A 15,125-nucleotide genomic window follows, 5' to 3' on the forward strand; every position below is an offset into this window, starting at 1 on the left:
GTTATTTGGACTGTTATTTTTAAGCACCTATCTAAATAAATGATGTCACTGAGACATAGAGAATGCATAAAAATGCATAAATAAAAGGTTTAAAAGGCTTTTTTCTCCCTTCTTCTACTGCACATGTACAAAGTTACACAACATTTTGGCTTCATTTATAGCTTAATCCTGAGCCAGCATTGAGCAGTGTCTCTGGGTCCTCTCAGAAGAGGAAATTAAAAAAATATGAACGTTGAACTTTTAACCAAATAGTTATTATGTAATCTCACTGTTAATGCCATATATTTGTGCACATCTGTAACACTGATGGACATTGGCACAAAAGAAACCAGATAAATGCTGCAATGAGTGATACCCCTCTTGTATAAGGAGTTAGTGTGAAAGACAAACGAGGCAAAGATTTAAGTGAGAGAAATGAAAACAGTCGGATGGACAGGAGGATTGCTCATTAGTTAAAGTGAGTGTGGCCCCTGTAGTACTATTTGTTTAAGTAGGGGCAAGCACATCTGATCTGGCTTTGTATTGGTATTTATTTCTAATATTACTTAAAAATGGCAAGTTTACATTATAAGCTATAACCGAGCAAAGTGATCGAACATCAGACTGAATTTAAGGACATATACAGTCGTCGTCTCCATCGGCTCTTACACCCTGCTTTCAGCTTCTCCTTCCTTGACGCGTCTTCTCTGTTTTCACTCTTTCCAGTTTGATAGTTGTCCCCTCGCTTTCTCGCTCGTCGTCTCTCACATTTTCTCTGGCTAATTTTGAATCCTCCTGTTTTTCCTCACAGTTACCGTCAGTTACAGGTGTATCTGACAGCTCAGGTGAAAGCAGGATTCATACAGATGAGGGCTCGTTTAATTTAAATTATTCCACTGTGTATTATTGTTGTCGGGACATCATTCACTCCTTCACAGCCTCACTGGTTGCACTCGTCTCTGAGCTGCTCTCGGTAGGTAATTACTGAAATTAACTGTTATTAAATCACCTGAAGAACTTTGCACTCCTTTTTTTTTCATGTTCCCATGGCTCACTAAAAGCCTGGCCATTATTTATTTTATTTTATTTTTTTTTTCATTAACATTTAGGAATCACTGTACAGTACCATCAACTTCAGCAATTTGTTACTACACGCATTTTTCTTTTTTCTTTTTTTTTAACAACAAAAATATCCATACAAAAGGGAAAAAACAAAAAACCCACAGAACAACAACAACAAAACATGTGGAAAGTGAGATTTTATTACCCTTAATATAACTAATATATCCTCCAGTCTTCTAGTAGTTAACAAAGTCAAAATCAAAATCTGGCCTGCGTTTTACTTTGCACTCCTAGCAGTTTTTTTTAACACCAAAACAGGGTTTTGTGCCAGCATAGATCTCATAGTATGATATCTTTGCCACTTATTTTGTGTGCATAAAATGGCGTGAAAATGACAGAAAATTTCAACAACATAAGCTATATATTAGGGGTGCAACGATACTCGTATCGATATTGAACCGTTCGATACAGTGCTTTCGGTTCGGTACGCATATGTATCAAACAATACAATTTTATCAACTTTTCTTCTGACGATGCTGTCTGTGTTGAGCGTTCAGTGGATCTGCGTTCGACTACTCCGCCTAGGCTGCACTGTCGAGGGCAGATCCACTGAGCGCAGCGCAAGCTAGCAAGACAGAAGCTAAGCTCGTTGCAACATGGCAACTGCCTCAACGCTACCCGAAACTGAACCTCCCCCACCCTCATTCAGATCTGGCGTTTGAAACTATCTTGGTTTTCATGTGAAGCATGACCCTGATGGTAAGCGTGTCATGGACAAAAGTAAAACAATATGTCGTTGCTCAATGCTCAATTGGTGGGAACTAGTGCGTTAGCGCAGTTAGCTTGTTAACGTGTTGACGCCGTCCAGCCCTACTCACGAGGCGATCCGCGGTAACTTGTTAACGGAGATTTGCGGCATTATGGCGTTAATGTCATTTTAACGAGATTAACGCTGACAGCACTAGTGGGAACACAACGAATATGACTGCACATTTACACCGACATCATCCTAGCGCAAAGACAAGTGGAAGCAGACAAAAACAACAAGCACGCATGCTACAAACTTTACCCGAGTCATTTAGACAGCCGTTAGCACATGATTCTCCTTATGGGGACCTGATATGTTTAATATGCTGCTGAGAATATAGCCCAGAAGAAGCGTATAGTATAGCTTTTATTTTGGAAGAGCCATTTCTCTGTAATAAACTCTCTTTTCCAAAGATGAATGATTTCTCGATCAGATAGATTTATTTTATTTTATTACTTTGTTGTTTCAGCAACATTAAATTTAAAAACTGTACGTTTGAGTTAAAATATATATTTATAATTTTAATAAATGACAAATTAAAAAGGCATGAACATTTTTTTGTATCGAAAAAATATCGAACCGTGACACCAAAGTATCTAACCGAACCGTGAATTTTGTGTATCGTTGCACCCCTAATATATATATAAATATATTTTATAATCTTTCTTTGAAAAAAAAAAGTGGTGGAATGTTGCTTCCGTGCGTTTGAGCAGCTCTGCTCCTGTGGGTCCATAAATAAACTGTCTTATCTGTTTTATCCATGTTTTTAACTTCAGTTCCTGTCACCTGCATTTTGTCCCTCTCGGGATACAGCTTTATCTTTTAAAAAAAAATTTCAAGTTATTAACTGAAAAGATGACTCAGATTAAAATTACTCTTCCACCCTCTCATGTTTCTGAAGTGGTTCCACACTTTTAGCTTGTTTATTTCGGTCTGAATCAGATGATGAGTTTGCAAACTTGTGTTTTGGTTCCTTTCACAAACAGAAAACTCAAAGTGAACCAAAATGCATCACTAAGAACCTGAGTGCATCAGTCTGGGTTGGATTATGATTTGAATCACGTTCCCACCATAAATGAACTGTTCTGGAGATCATCTGCAGCCAAACTTAGAACTCCTTTTTAAAAGGTGCGGTTGTTTTTGGTCCCCACCAAAGTTCGCACTGTGTTCATGTTGGCAAAAAACAAACCCCATCAAGAGGCGGTGAAACCAGAGCTTGATTCAAATGGACTAAACAGCACGTGTGAAACAGGCCCTGCTCTTTATTGGATGACAGCTTTTTCTCATTCACTTGCATGCTTAATGGTCAGCAGCTACTCTGGAAGTGAAAACTCATCCCAGAGCTCAGGGTCACACTCAGAACACAGTGATCCCTGACAGAACTGATTTCCCCCTGACAGTTCAGTTGCAGGCACGGGATGCCATTAAATGTGCTTGTGTTAGCTTTGTGGCTAATCACGCTGAACTACAAAGCCCCCAGTGGGTGGACGGGAGGACAAAACCAACAAACAGAGCAACCCTTCAGTCTCTCAGTGACTATCAGAGCCACTTTCTCTGCTGATTACGCCAAACAGGCACACTTAGAGCAGACAAAACACTGCATGCCTGAGAAAACGTGCACACCTAACACACACACACACACACACACATACACACACACACACACACACACACACACACACAGCAAACCATGTGTGATAAAAGTACACATTTGGATAGAGAAGTGAATACTGCATTGTTTGCTTAGCATACAGAATGGCAAATTTAGAAGTTTGCACATGTTTACAGTATGAAGAACCCCAAAAATGCATAACAACACACACACACACGCACACATGCACGCACACACAAAGCTTTCTCAGAGCGATCACTAATCTCTGCCCTCATCTCCTGTCCTGTGCAGCACTGCTTGTTTGGGTTTTGTCAGAAACAGCAGCTCTGGTTTGAAACGGAGACATAAAACAAACTGCTGATAGGCGGGACAAAAAGGCGTTTATATAACCTCCCCTGTGTGTTTACCGAACGTTCCCGCATGGCACACAGTGCAACCACGCTCCAATGACCTGAGGTAATTTTGTGAGGACCGTTAAGGCAGATTTACACTTCGAACTGTAACGCTCACGTGCAGCTAGAATAATACTTGCTGTAAAAAAAAAAAAAGAAAGGAAAAGAAATTAAGTATTATTCTCCACAATTCTACATTCAAATGATTTATTGTAATTATCTTAGCATGCAGAGGAGGGTTTTTCTGCCCTGTCCTTTAAAGTCTGTTTCAGAGGATTTTTCATCCCACTGATGGAGGAAATCCTGATGAAAATACTCAGCGGACCTACTTGGAATTTCTTGGCATGCAAACAGTCAGATTAAAAGATTGAAAGAGCTGTGGTCAATAAATCGTTTATCACCAGCTTCATGGCAAAAATGCTCGTATCAGCAATAAAAACACGCTCGAACGACCTCATTCATTTATCACGCAGAATACTGAACACGCTCGCTGTTTCATATCAGTTTAAAAAATTAGCACTCTGGGTTTTTTCAGCTGCATGTCTCAAGGGGATATAACTTTATCATTTCATGCTCCGCTTGACTGATTAATTAAAAGGATAATACATGGACGCAGCAGTGCCCACTTCACTGGGGAGCAGCTGTTTCTTGGGGTCTTCTTTAACAGGATGGAAAGAGTGGAATGGGAGAGAACTTAAAGCGTAGCTGTGGATTTACCAGTCAATCTACGTTACTGCTATCACCTTTGACCACATGTTGTGGGTAGTGACAGAAAGAATTTGATTTTGGATAAAAGTGGTGGAAGTGAGGCTCATCTGAAGGCTTGAGCTCACCTTATCAGGTGGGGAGCTCAGTCATTCAGGAGGGAGTTTTTTGATCCACATAAAAAAAGCCAGCTGAGGTGGTTCCAGCATCTGGCTAGGATTGTCCAATTATAAGGACACAGTGGAGAGATTTTGCCTGCCAGGTGGTTTAAGAATGCCACCACGACCCCCCTGGAGAGCTGGTGGTTGGAGCCCACACCCGGATAAATAGATAGAAAAGGGAAAGATGGAACCATGTAAAGTAAAGAATGGTTTAGTTTTTCAGATTTCCTTTAAAAAGTTTTATCCTTTTGCACCTTTGGACCTCTTCTAGCACTGCTAATATCTTTAGATCAGTCCCCAAACACCTGCATGTGCACACGTGTGACGACTGTGGATCTCAAACTACTACAAAGAGGAAACCTTCTGTATCAGACTGGCCTAACTTTCACGTCACTGCTAATGAGAGCTTGGTTAGAATCCAGAGACCGAGTTTACAAAGGTTACAGTCTAAACCCTAAAAACTGAGCATCAGATCAGGGATGATGCTCACCTTTTCTGATATTCTGGTTGTGCACTAACAGAAAAACAAAAAACAAAACAGGAAGTAGAGCTTGAGGTGGAAGCTCTACTTCCATTTTCAAAGATGAAGATTATTACTAAGAAGACAATGAAGACGAATAAAATGAAGAAAAAGACAAAGAGTGTGAAGAAGACGAGGGTTATGCCCTGCTAGGGTCAGATTGTTAAAGAAGAGTTCTACTTAAAGTCCTGAGACGTGTCAAGGAAGCCGTTTGCCAGAATGATGGCATCGTATACCCAGCATGCTCATGAAAAATTCAGAAGGTTTCTGGGGTCAATCCAAGAATCTGCCCACCAGATTTGGCTTCCTACAAACTCATCTACTTCCTTTAAATGAAATTCAAGATGAGGGGTGGCGGTTTTGACGCACCACAAAGGGTTGCAAATACAGTGTAAGTGGTTTGTTGCAGTAAATTATAATTTGTTCTCTAATTTAATCATTTAAAGATCAAATGAACAAAATTTATCTCTTAAAATGATCCATTTAGTGAGAAGAAAATAAGTTTTTATTCATGTACGGGCTACAGCTTTGATGTAGTACCACTGTTTATCTGTGTAAATGTCTCTGCTCACAGGCTGCAAAGGAAACTCTCACTTTCCTGTCAGGCATGGCTGATTGCAGCAGAGCAGGCGCTCGGCTTCAAAGTCGTCCGGCTGTGTTTGTTTGTGGAGATGGCCGTCATAGGAACTTGGCTTTGAAATGCTTAAGGTTGATCTCCAGCAAAAACATTGTCACTTCACACCTTCATCGACACACTTGCTCGCATCAACACCACCATTAAACCACAGGTTGAACCGACATCTCCATCTCTTGCGTTTGTAATCACACAGAGAGCGGCAGCCGGAGTCAGGAGCAGAGGAAGCAGGAGGGAATGAACGTGACCCCTCCTTTAGTCTGTTTTCTTAACACGACTGCCAACATGATGGGAAACAAAGCTTGATTTCTCAAGAGCGAGTGAAAAACGAGCGCATGGCGTGTGACTACGTGGTCAGAAGAATCAAAACAAGTGAGACTAGCAACAGAAAAAAGATGTATGTGTGTGGAAAAAAAGAGAAGATGAATAGTGGTGTGATTAGCACTGGAATTGATAAAGGATTTAAAAACAACCAGAAACAGGCAGTAACCGGAGTTTGAGAACATTAACTTCTCTCCTCTTACCACGTGGTTGGTCCGGTCTCTGATGGGCTGGTATCCCGGCATGGGGACACACTGATCGGCGTGGCCGTTACAGAAGCAGCTCCCCTTCACTATCAGGTCGTAGATGGCGAAGTGTCGGGTGGGGAGGGGTTCGTGTGCGGAGGTGAGGTCTTTGGCCTGGCAGGGACACTTCTGATGCTTCAGCAGTCTGATCCGGATGTTGGTCACCTTCAGCTGCTGCTGGCCCTTCAGCCCGTAAGGATCCAGGGACTCCCACTTCGGAAGGGTTCGGTAGATCACCTGACATTTAGAAAGAGACAATCAAGGAAACAAAAAGAAAACAAAAATTAAATGAGCAAAACACCAAAAAATGGAAATTCCTCTATTTACCCAGCTCACTGTGATCTAATGGAACTAAAAAGTCATTTTGTAAGACACGCATCATTTAAATTACAGCAATGATTGACACGGGTTTACTTTTTTCATGCTACATCTAACTGGAGGAATGTGCTACTCATTGTCTGGGACGTCTTTCATGGAAAATGTCTTACAACTTATTTTACAGCTTCAATGGTATACTCTTCCTATTTTATTAACCACTACAAACACATTAGAACAGATTTTAGAATACATTTTTACAGGCGTTTGTAGATTTTCAGGGTTTGATTGATTGCCAGCTGCAACTTTGTCTCCTTCCTTAAAGTCATGCATGCTCTGCGGGTCTCATTAGGTGTACATACAGGAGAAGAATGTCAGTGATGACAGCCCCAAAGCATAATGCCACCACCATGCTTTACAGTTGCTACAGTGTTCTTGGTTTGAAAGCCTCGCCTTTACTCCTCCGAACATACTTGCAACTTGCTAAGGGGCATACTCGTGAGGGAGTATGTGTATATTTGTATTATTTGTGCATCTAATTGTTGTTTTCAGTTCAAAGACACCACTCAAAGCTCATAATTCCCATGAAAATGTATGCCCATGACGAGTGTATATAAATGTGGTTTTCAAGCCTCTTTGGTTCTTCAGGTGTATTTAGTTACAGAAGTGGATAAATTTATATCACTTATGTCACCACATCTGTTACATTAAAGGGGTTTGTTTTGGTTTCATTCATGTACCAAACTTTGACCTTACACCCGGCCATTATTGGTCATGTCCTCACTTGGTAATGTGGGTTCTGTGCACTGCACCCCTCCTTTTACACTCTCTCGTCCATGGACATCCTTCAAATTGAAGATCCCTTTATGGGCTGCCATCTCCATGGCTACTGCTGCCACTGGCAACCATCGCCGCTGCTGTCGTCGAGGTGAAAAAGTCGCTTTTGGCCCCGACTCTCACTATGAAAGCAGCGTGTGAGTTTGCAGTGTGCCGAGCTGTCACTGATATCATTGTGTGAGTGGTGTGTGTTTGTGTGCAGCTGAATGTTTTTCTTTGGTTCAAGAAAAACAACCCTGCTGCTTGCTGATTGGCTGGATGACTGGCGGAGAGTTTGATGGGAGGAGCACTATTAATTTCCCTGTTGTTGGAAAAGGTCACGAGGTCACAGCATTGTGGTCCGCAATTAAGAGAACACGACAAATAGGATGAGGGGCGCTGGTCCGCGGGAGAGCACGGAGAGCAGGGTCAGACAAAGGCGGGGATGGAGATGCAGCTCCACATAACTCAGAGCTGGACAAAAGCCTGCGACACCCTAGCGACACCACGGCAACACCAGCACACACACGCACCCACATCGACATGCACATAAACATACGCTGACAACACAAATCAGCGTCGCCTGGAGCTTTTACTACTGCTGCCCTGGAAAACAAATATTCACATTTATAGCTATGCTGATGACACCCATGTTTATCTTAATCCATGATACACACAGAGATGAAGCCACAGTCTCCTCAGGTTTGTGTTGAAGATACATCCTAGCAAGACAAAAAGGTTTGTTTTCAAGAACCCTTTCATATCATCCTTTATTGAGTGGAATACACGTGCCACTAGGCGACTCAAATTTGCAACCTCAAGCGCTGAACACAGCTCTGCCTCTGACATCTTATTACTGTTAAGTTAGCTGTTAAATTTGTTTCAGGCCCCAGTCATGCAGGCCTAGAGACTGGTTGGTTACCATTTGGCAAGACCCGGTTGATAGAAAAAACAAAATTATGTTTCTCAACCGGCTTGTGGGTGTTTACTTCCAGGTTTTGGTTACTAGTTGAATTAGGGAAGTGGCTTACTTACGGTAATGTTTTTGACTTGGGTTAATTGCTCACCTGTCAACTGTCATTTGGGTTTATACTTTGCTTTATCTTTTTTGGCTTACTTACACAGCACAGGGCCACCCATCCACATACTACATGAATGACCTATGAACATAATCAACCTTTTGTTTTTTAATAAATTTGCTTTGCATATATGAGCTGATACACGTTTTATTCATTTGAGGTCCACATAAGTACAGCTGGCAGAAATATGAGTTTTCAAATAGTCAAAAAGACCAGAATATATCATTAAACCATGAATGTCTCACAAGATTCCTGTATCCAATATGACAGATTTTGAGGATAAGAAATGTATTATTGAACTTGCATTTGTAGCAATGCATTTTAGAAAAAAAAATAAAACCAAAAAACCATCAGTGTAAATATGCCTGCACTGGCTGTTTTTGGTCGGGGGGGCAAACTGATGCGTAAATAACTTGGTTAGTCTGCATTAGTCTGCATGTAGACTGAGAGTCTTTGCACTTTGCAGGATATCAACTGTTAATACACTTATGGAAGCTGAAAGTCATGCTGAAACCTCATACCGCACTTGGGAAAGTTTTCCACCTGCCATTAAGCTATGTAACAAATTTCCGGCTCTGTGAGGCGGCAGGATCACTGAAAACCTTTCTTCCTGTTTCAGCCTGCAAAATAAAGTAAGCCTGCCTTTAACAGGCCTAATTCCATCAAAGCACTGTGGACTGTAATCTGGTAAACAGGCACAATGGGCATTGATGGAAGGAAAAAGACGGAGTAGGGGGGATGGGTGTCTAGCCAACAGTACCAACATCCATCAGAGCAACGGCACTTCCTTCCCAGCAGACAGAGGAGAGGGAGAGCCGACTGTAAGTGTTTATCTGAAAGGGCACGGATGAGTGTGTGTGCGCCCGTGCGTCGGCTGGTCTGCGTCCCTCTCTCTTCCCTAAGGAGGTCAGTCTGGACAACAAACACTCACATTCTTCCAGCCCAGCTGACCTCATAAATAAGACAAGCAGCCCTGAATACACACTCTCTCTCACACACACACACACACACACACACACACACACACACACACACACACACACACACACACACACACACACTACAGGTGAACACGAACAGCTTTCAACACATGAGATGACATGCTTTCATGTTTGCGGGTGAAAGAAGAGAAGAAGAGAGCTGAGCATACCTGCTGCCTGTAATCGCTCCCAGCTATGACCCCTCCTCCCCAAAATTCACCACAGCTCTCACTTATCTCATCACACAGCCTCAGACACTCACATGCAAGCAAAAGAAACACACCGCAATCACACACATGCATACAATCAAACATCACTCGGCTGATGCGTCTGCTATTCATCTTGCTTTATATTTTAGCGCGATGGCATTTTTTCATTGACTTTTCTGTTTCTGAAGGAGGGTCGGTACTCTGTGAAGCCAAAAAAGTTTCATTCTGCAGAAATAATCTAAAACAGCAGTGGAATATTAATTTCTTTTGTCAATTTAAGTGCATTAAGCGCAACCAGAGTCCAATATGACATCTAAAAAGCTCCATAAAAGACAAGCGATGGCATGTCTGTTCAGCGGTCACTGACGGTAAGTGAGTTTATGTAAAGTTGACTAAAAAGTCATTCAAGTTATTCATTTCTTTGTGATAACAGCCACAACATGCAGCTGGACCCTCCTTAAGCTCAAATTAAATAAAGGTGTTATTGAAGCCTTGGGAATTTACGTATAATCAGCAATGTGGTGTGGGCAAACCTTGGGGGTTCGGTCTATTCCAAAAAGTTCCCTTTGCCCCTCAGAGAGGCTGAGATGGTTTGGACATGTGCAGAGGGGGGGATAATGGATCTACTGGACAAAGGACGCAAAGCGGTTGACCTCAGAGGACATTCATGGACGTAGTAAAGGAGGACATGGAGAGGGTTGGTGTGACAGAGGAGGATGTGAGGGACAGGGTGAGAGATAGATGATCCACTGTGGTGTCCCCTAAAGAAGAAGGAGGTCAGGAATAAGTCACATCTTAGTGCATCCGTAGTGAAAGAGGACAAAACGATTCCCACACAAGCAAAGTGGCTGATGTTTTTCAAGCATACGTGAAAGTAGGACTTTTTGAAGAACCCTTCGTTATTAAAAAAGTAAAAGCAGAATTCGTTACCTTTTTCAAATCAAAACTGGAAAAGAAATCCAAATCCGAAACTCTGCACTCATAGTTAGTTAGTATTTATGAGACAACAAGTGAGATTAGCATGGAATAAAGCTCTATATTCGTACAGTACATACATAAATATGTCGTGACCTTGACTGTCAGTAGAGATGATGTAGAAGCAAAAACCAAAAGGTGCACAGACCGTGTGAGCAGCTGAGCAGCAGCAGCTGGTCCGTCAGTGCACTACTTAACCTCTTTTAACCCCAGGGTCACCAGTGGAGAGGTTAAAGGGCAAACAGGTCATGCTCCTAGCACAGGTGGCTCACCCAAACAAGCCGGAGAGAAGCAGGAGACGGAAAACAAGCTGCTATTTTCACACCTTCACGCACAAAAGGAGACGGAGAGGGGAAAAAAGACCTGAGCGCCTCACGGAAACACCTCAGAGTAGCAGGGAAGAGTCCACATTTCATATGAAAACGCCGCAGGGGAGCCCGGCACACCATCGGGTTTGGCATGTGCCTCAGCACACATCTGCAGAGCAGCTCCCGACACACACTGCTTCAATTAAACATCAATGGAGTGCAGGAAGCCCTCTCGTGCTACAGTCAAAGTACGCCTATTAAACACTCAATCATGCACTCGGGGAGCTTCCCCCACCTGGCTTTCCCTCTGCTCGGCGTGTTGTCTGTGCTGTGTGACTCTTGAATGTTGCGTGACTTACTGCAGAAAGATCTGACTTTGCTCCAACAGGAGGGGTTAAATGATGGAGAGGCTGCCCTTCAGGATTGGCTGTTAAGTAGCTCGCTTTACCTGTCACCCGTGGCATCATTAGCACTTCATTCATGGAGGAAGAAAAAAGCTGCTCGATGAGCAGGAAAGTCTGTCAGGCCTGCAGGTGTGCATCCGCGCTCCTTCCCACCTGCGCTAACCTGCTATCCGAGCAAGCTGGCCGTGTTTGGACTCTGAGGAAAGGTGGGAATTCGAGACCTGATACAAATCTGATCATCAAAACTGCTTCCAGAAAGAAAGCAGGCCAGTCGAACAGTAACAGTGCAGCCTTTAAACTTCAAACTGTTGCTGTTATCTACCTGTACCGTGCAGAATTTTACTTTTTTCTGCTTCAGGCTGTGCTTTCATGAGGTTTCCCTGATTGCTTATTTTCCTCTTGAGGCTGTAATCATTATGATTTCAGAAGGAAAGGATCTACTCTCTAGGTCACCTTTGTACCTGCTGTGTATAAATTGGAGAGACCACCAGGTTGCTTATTTGTCAGGAACAACCAACAAAGAAAACTTTGGGTTTAAAAATGTGTTGGATTGTGTGTTTTAAGAACCAGACAAGACCTTTTATCTGGTGCACAATGTCCAGAAAAAGCAAAAACAAAATTTAATTCCAGTGAGTCCCATCTGTGCTGCTGCAATCTGAAACATTAAATTTTATCCATCACAGAGACTGTAAATCCCTCTGAGATCTGCTATGAAAATAAACCTCACACAACCTTTATTTTGACATATACTCCCAAACTGGACCCCAACCAGGTTAATCCTTTAACCACTTTAAAAGATTCTGCAGTCTGCTAGAAATGTAGCCCTGTTAATGCGATACAGGTGCAGTTTATGTTTTTTCCAAAGATTTATTTACTAGAAGGTTGTGAGCAGTAGACCCAGGCTGATAAAACTAAGAAGACATGGTCAGAGAGTCATTTCAGGACTCGGTGACTGAATTAAGAAAAGCAGCTGCATGTGAAAGGCACAGAGGAACCTTGGGTGCTGGTATCGATGTTACTTTGACACATCCCATCCACCTAAACACTGCAGCTCCAATTGTAAGACACTTCCCACCAGAAGTGAGCACATAACACAAGAAAGAGCCCAGGCCTCCAAAATCCTCAGATCCCAATTCAATCAAGCATCTGCAGTATGCACCAGAACGAGCCCAATCAACAGCCCTGCCCCCAACGGGACTCCACTGCCAGCGCCTCAGTGCCAGACCCACAGGAAACCCCCAAAGGTCCATGCCCTGACGTTTCAGAGCCATTTTGGCAGCACCTAAGGGGATTTTTTTTTTCTATAAAAGCTCCAGTGTTAAGAGGAGATAAAAAAAAATACCCTGTCTTTGAATACTGTGTAAGAGATATGTTTGGCTTCTCTTCTTTCCATTGCCTTTATATGCTGGGATCCTGGATCTGGAGCATAGTCAGATGACACAGGAACCAGTATTTTGGGGGTTTCTGGGAGAGATCCAGGCCAAAATGTCCCATTTCATGCATTTGTTTAGAAAGCTAAACTGCAGTCAGATGATAGCTGATGGTTTGGAGATTCCCATTTGTCTCTAAACTGCTTTACTGATCCCTACAGATTCTGCATGCTCAAATTCAGAGATTATATGCAAATTAACCCTGCTCGTCTCCATGCTTTGTGGGAATATGGAGCTAGAGTTGATTTGAAATAGAATAATTCTTTATTCATGTTTAGTGTGACTGATGTCATGAAACCCCCTAAAGACTTGGAGCATCGCCTCACCTCTCCGCGGTTGCAGGGGTAGGCGCCTGAGTACTTGGACGTGCAGGTGGCGCCATCCTGGCCAATGCCTGCCTTTCCCTCTTCCAGCCTGAAGGCGGCGCTGCAGTTGGTGGCGTAGTACTGCATCATCCTCCAAGTTCTCCCGAAGTCCTGCGAGCGCTCCAGAGTCATGGCGGCAGGCCTAGGTGAGCGAAACACCAGGATGAGATGCGTGAAGTAGAACTCCGTCTCCAGGTCCAGCTGCACAGTCTCCGACTCCACCCCTCCAGCCGACTGCCACCAGGTGTTCGGGTGACGGAAGGAGGAGTCGGACATGGCCCCGGCCAGATGGGACAGGTGGGGCAGGCCGGCGTTGCATTTGGTGCACTTGGCGGGGCTGCAGGCCAGGTTGGCGTCGGGGTCGGAGTAGAAGCAGTGGAGCTCGCTGCCGTTGTTGCCACAGACGGTCTGCGTCAGCACCCTGCGACCCAAGGCGAGGTTCCCCATGCGGGGGTTGCAGGCGCGGTTCTCACAACGGGGGGCCACGCCCCCATTAAACACCACCTTAGACAGACCTGCAGGATGGAGAGAAGAAACTTTACTATGGACTCACATGACACCATCCTCAGTCACTTTAAGGAGTTACTCCACCCAAAAAAACCAACCCCAAAACAAAACACCGACCTTTACCAACACCTGGCCATGTAGATGGGATTATTTGACTAAAATATTAAAAATAATGGTTCTCACACCATCATTAAAAGTAAAATTTCTCTCCCGAGTCCAGTTTACTCTGCAGAAAAACAATATAAGCAGTTTCTTTGGGACTATTGGCAAAAGTAAAATGAGTTAAAGAGAAGGGGAATACTTTAAAGACCAGATTAAATCCAACCGAAATTATCTGCTTGGGTAGATATCACCCAATAAAGAGATATCAGTCCATCTACAAAATTGGCCCTATTAGTGTAAAAAACAAAACAAAAAAAACAAACAGAGCCTTGGATCATCTTGAAAGAAAATTAATATTTTTCTCAATTTTTCCAGTAAAACTAAACATTTTCCTATTATACTTAGATTTAAATATTCTGTTTGTCAAAAAGACACAATCTCTCTTTGTGGCAGTTTTTGTCCATTTGTGGTCTTTTTTTCTCACCACATTCTGGATGATTCGCAGCTCTTTCAGTGGTATATTTAACATCTTTGAGCCTCTTCTGTCTGTATTTCTACCTGTTTTGCATCTCTTCCTGGTTTTATTGGGTTACTTTCACTTTTCCTGGACTCTCATTCGAACAGAAACCAAATAAAAACATAAAGTGTGAAACTAAAGCTGGGCTAATGTTTTGTTTTCGGTGTCAGTGGACCAAAAATCAAACCAGCCAGAGAACAGCGAACAGACACACCTCATTCAGATATAGTCGAGTCTTAGAGTGAGTGGGGGAGCTGAGAAATGGGCTGTGTGTGTTTGTGTGTGTGTACACAAGTCAAGTGTTTTACCTCGATCGGAAATGTTATGCAAAAAGGATAATAGAGGCATTGTGCACCTGCCTGCTACGGAGCGCAGGCAGCGTGGACTCTGACACAGATAAAGTTTGGCAGCTCGGGGACGATGAGCAGCATTCAGACGCCTTCCAGACGCTCTACAACCCTAACCCTCCACCCACTCCACCCCTCCGGCCAAATGGTGTCATCCCCACTGTGGATTTATTACTTTAAAACCTGGAGCTCTCTGCTGCTTCTGTCATGTGCAAGACCTCACAGATAGGCTCACATTAAATTTTACAGGATGAATTATATTTGCACTTTTTATAGGTGGATTTTCTTTGTTAGGCGGTAGATCCATATGAATTATGTCACAGTGTTGATGG

At 43.0% G+C, this 15,125-nt stretch overlaps 1 protein-coding gene across 1 annotated transcript in view; it reads right to left on the reverse strand.

Annotated features, from left to right (window-relative positions):
• ntn4 (netrin 4) overlaps nucleotides 1–15,125 on the reverse strand; it is a 32,167-nt gene that overhangs the window by 16,255 nt on the left and 787 nt on the right. The window contains exons 2-3 of the mRNA XM_085138620.1: nucleotides 13,282–13,835; nucleotides 6,398–6,676 (exon numbers count right to left, since the gene is read on the reverse strand). Coding sequence (XP_084994746.1) covers nucleotides 6,398–6,676; nucleotides 13,282–13,835 — 833 coding nt within the window. The remainder of the gene's footprint in view (nucleotides 1–6,397; nucleotides 6,677–13,281; nucleotides 13,836–15,125) is intronic.

This window comes from Neolamprologus multifasciatus, chromosome 17, assembly GCF_963576455.1.
Source record: "Neolamprologus multifasciatus chromosome 17, fNeoMul1.2, whole genome shotgun sequence".
Taxonomy (NCBI): domain Eukaryota; kingdom Metazoa; phylum Chordata; class Actinopteri; order Cichliformes; family Cichlidae; genus Neolamprologus; species Neolamprologus multifasciatus.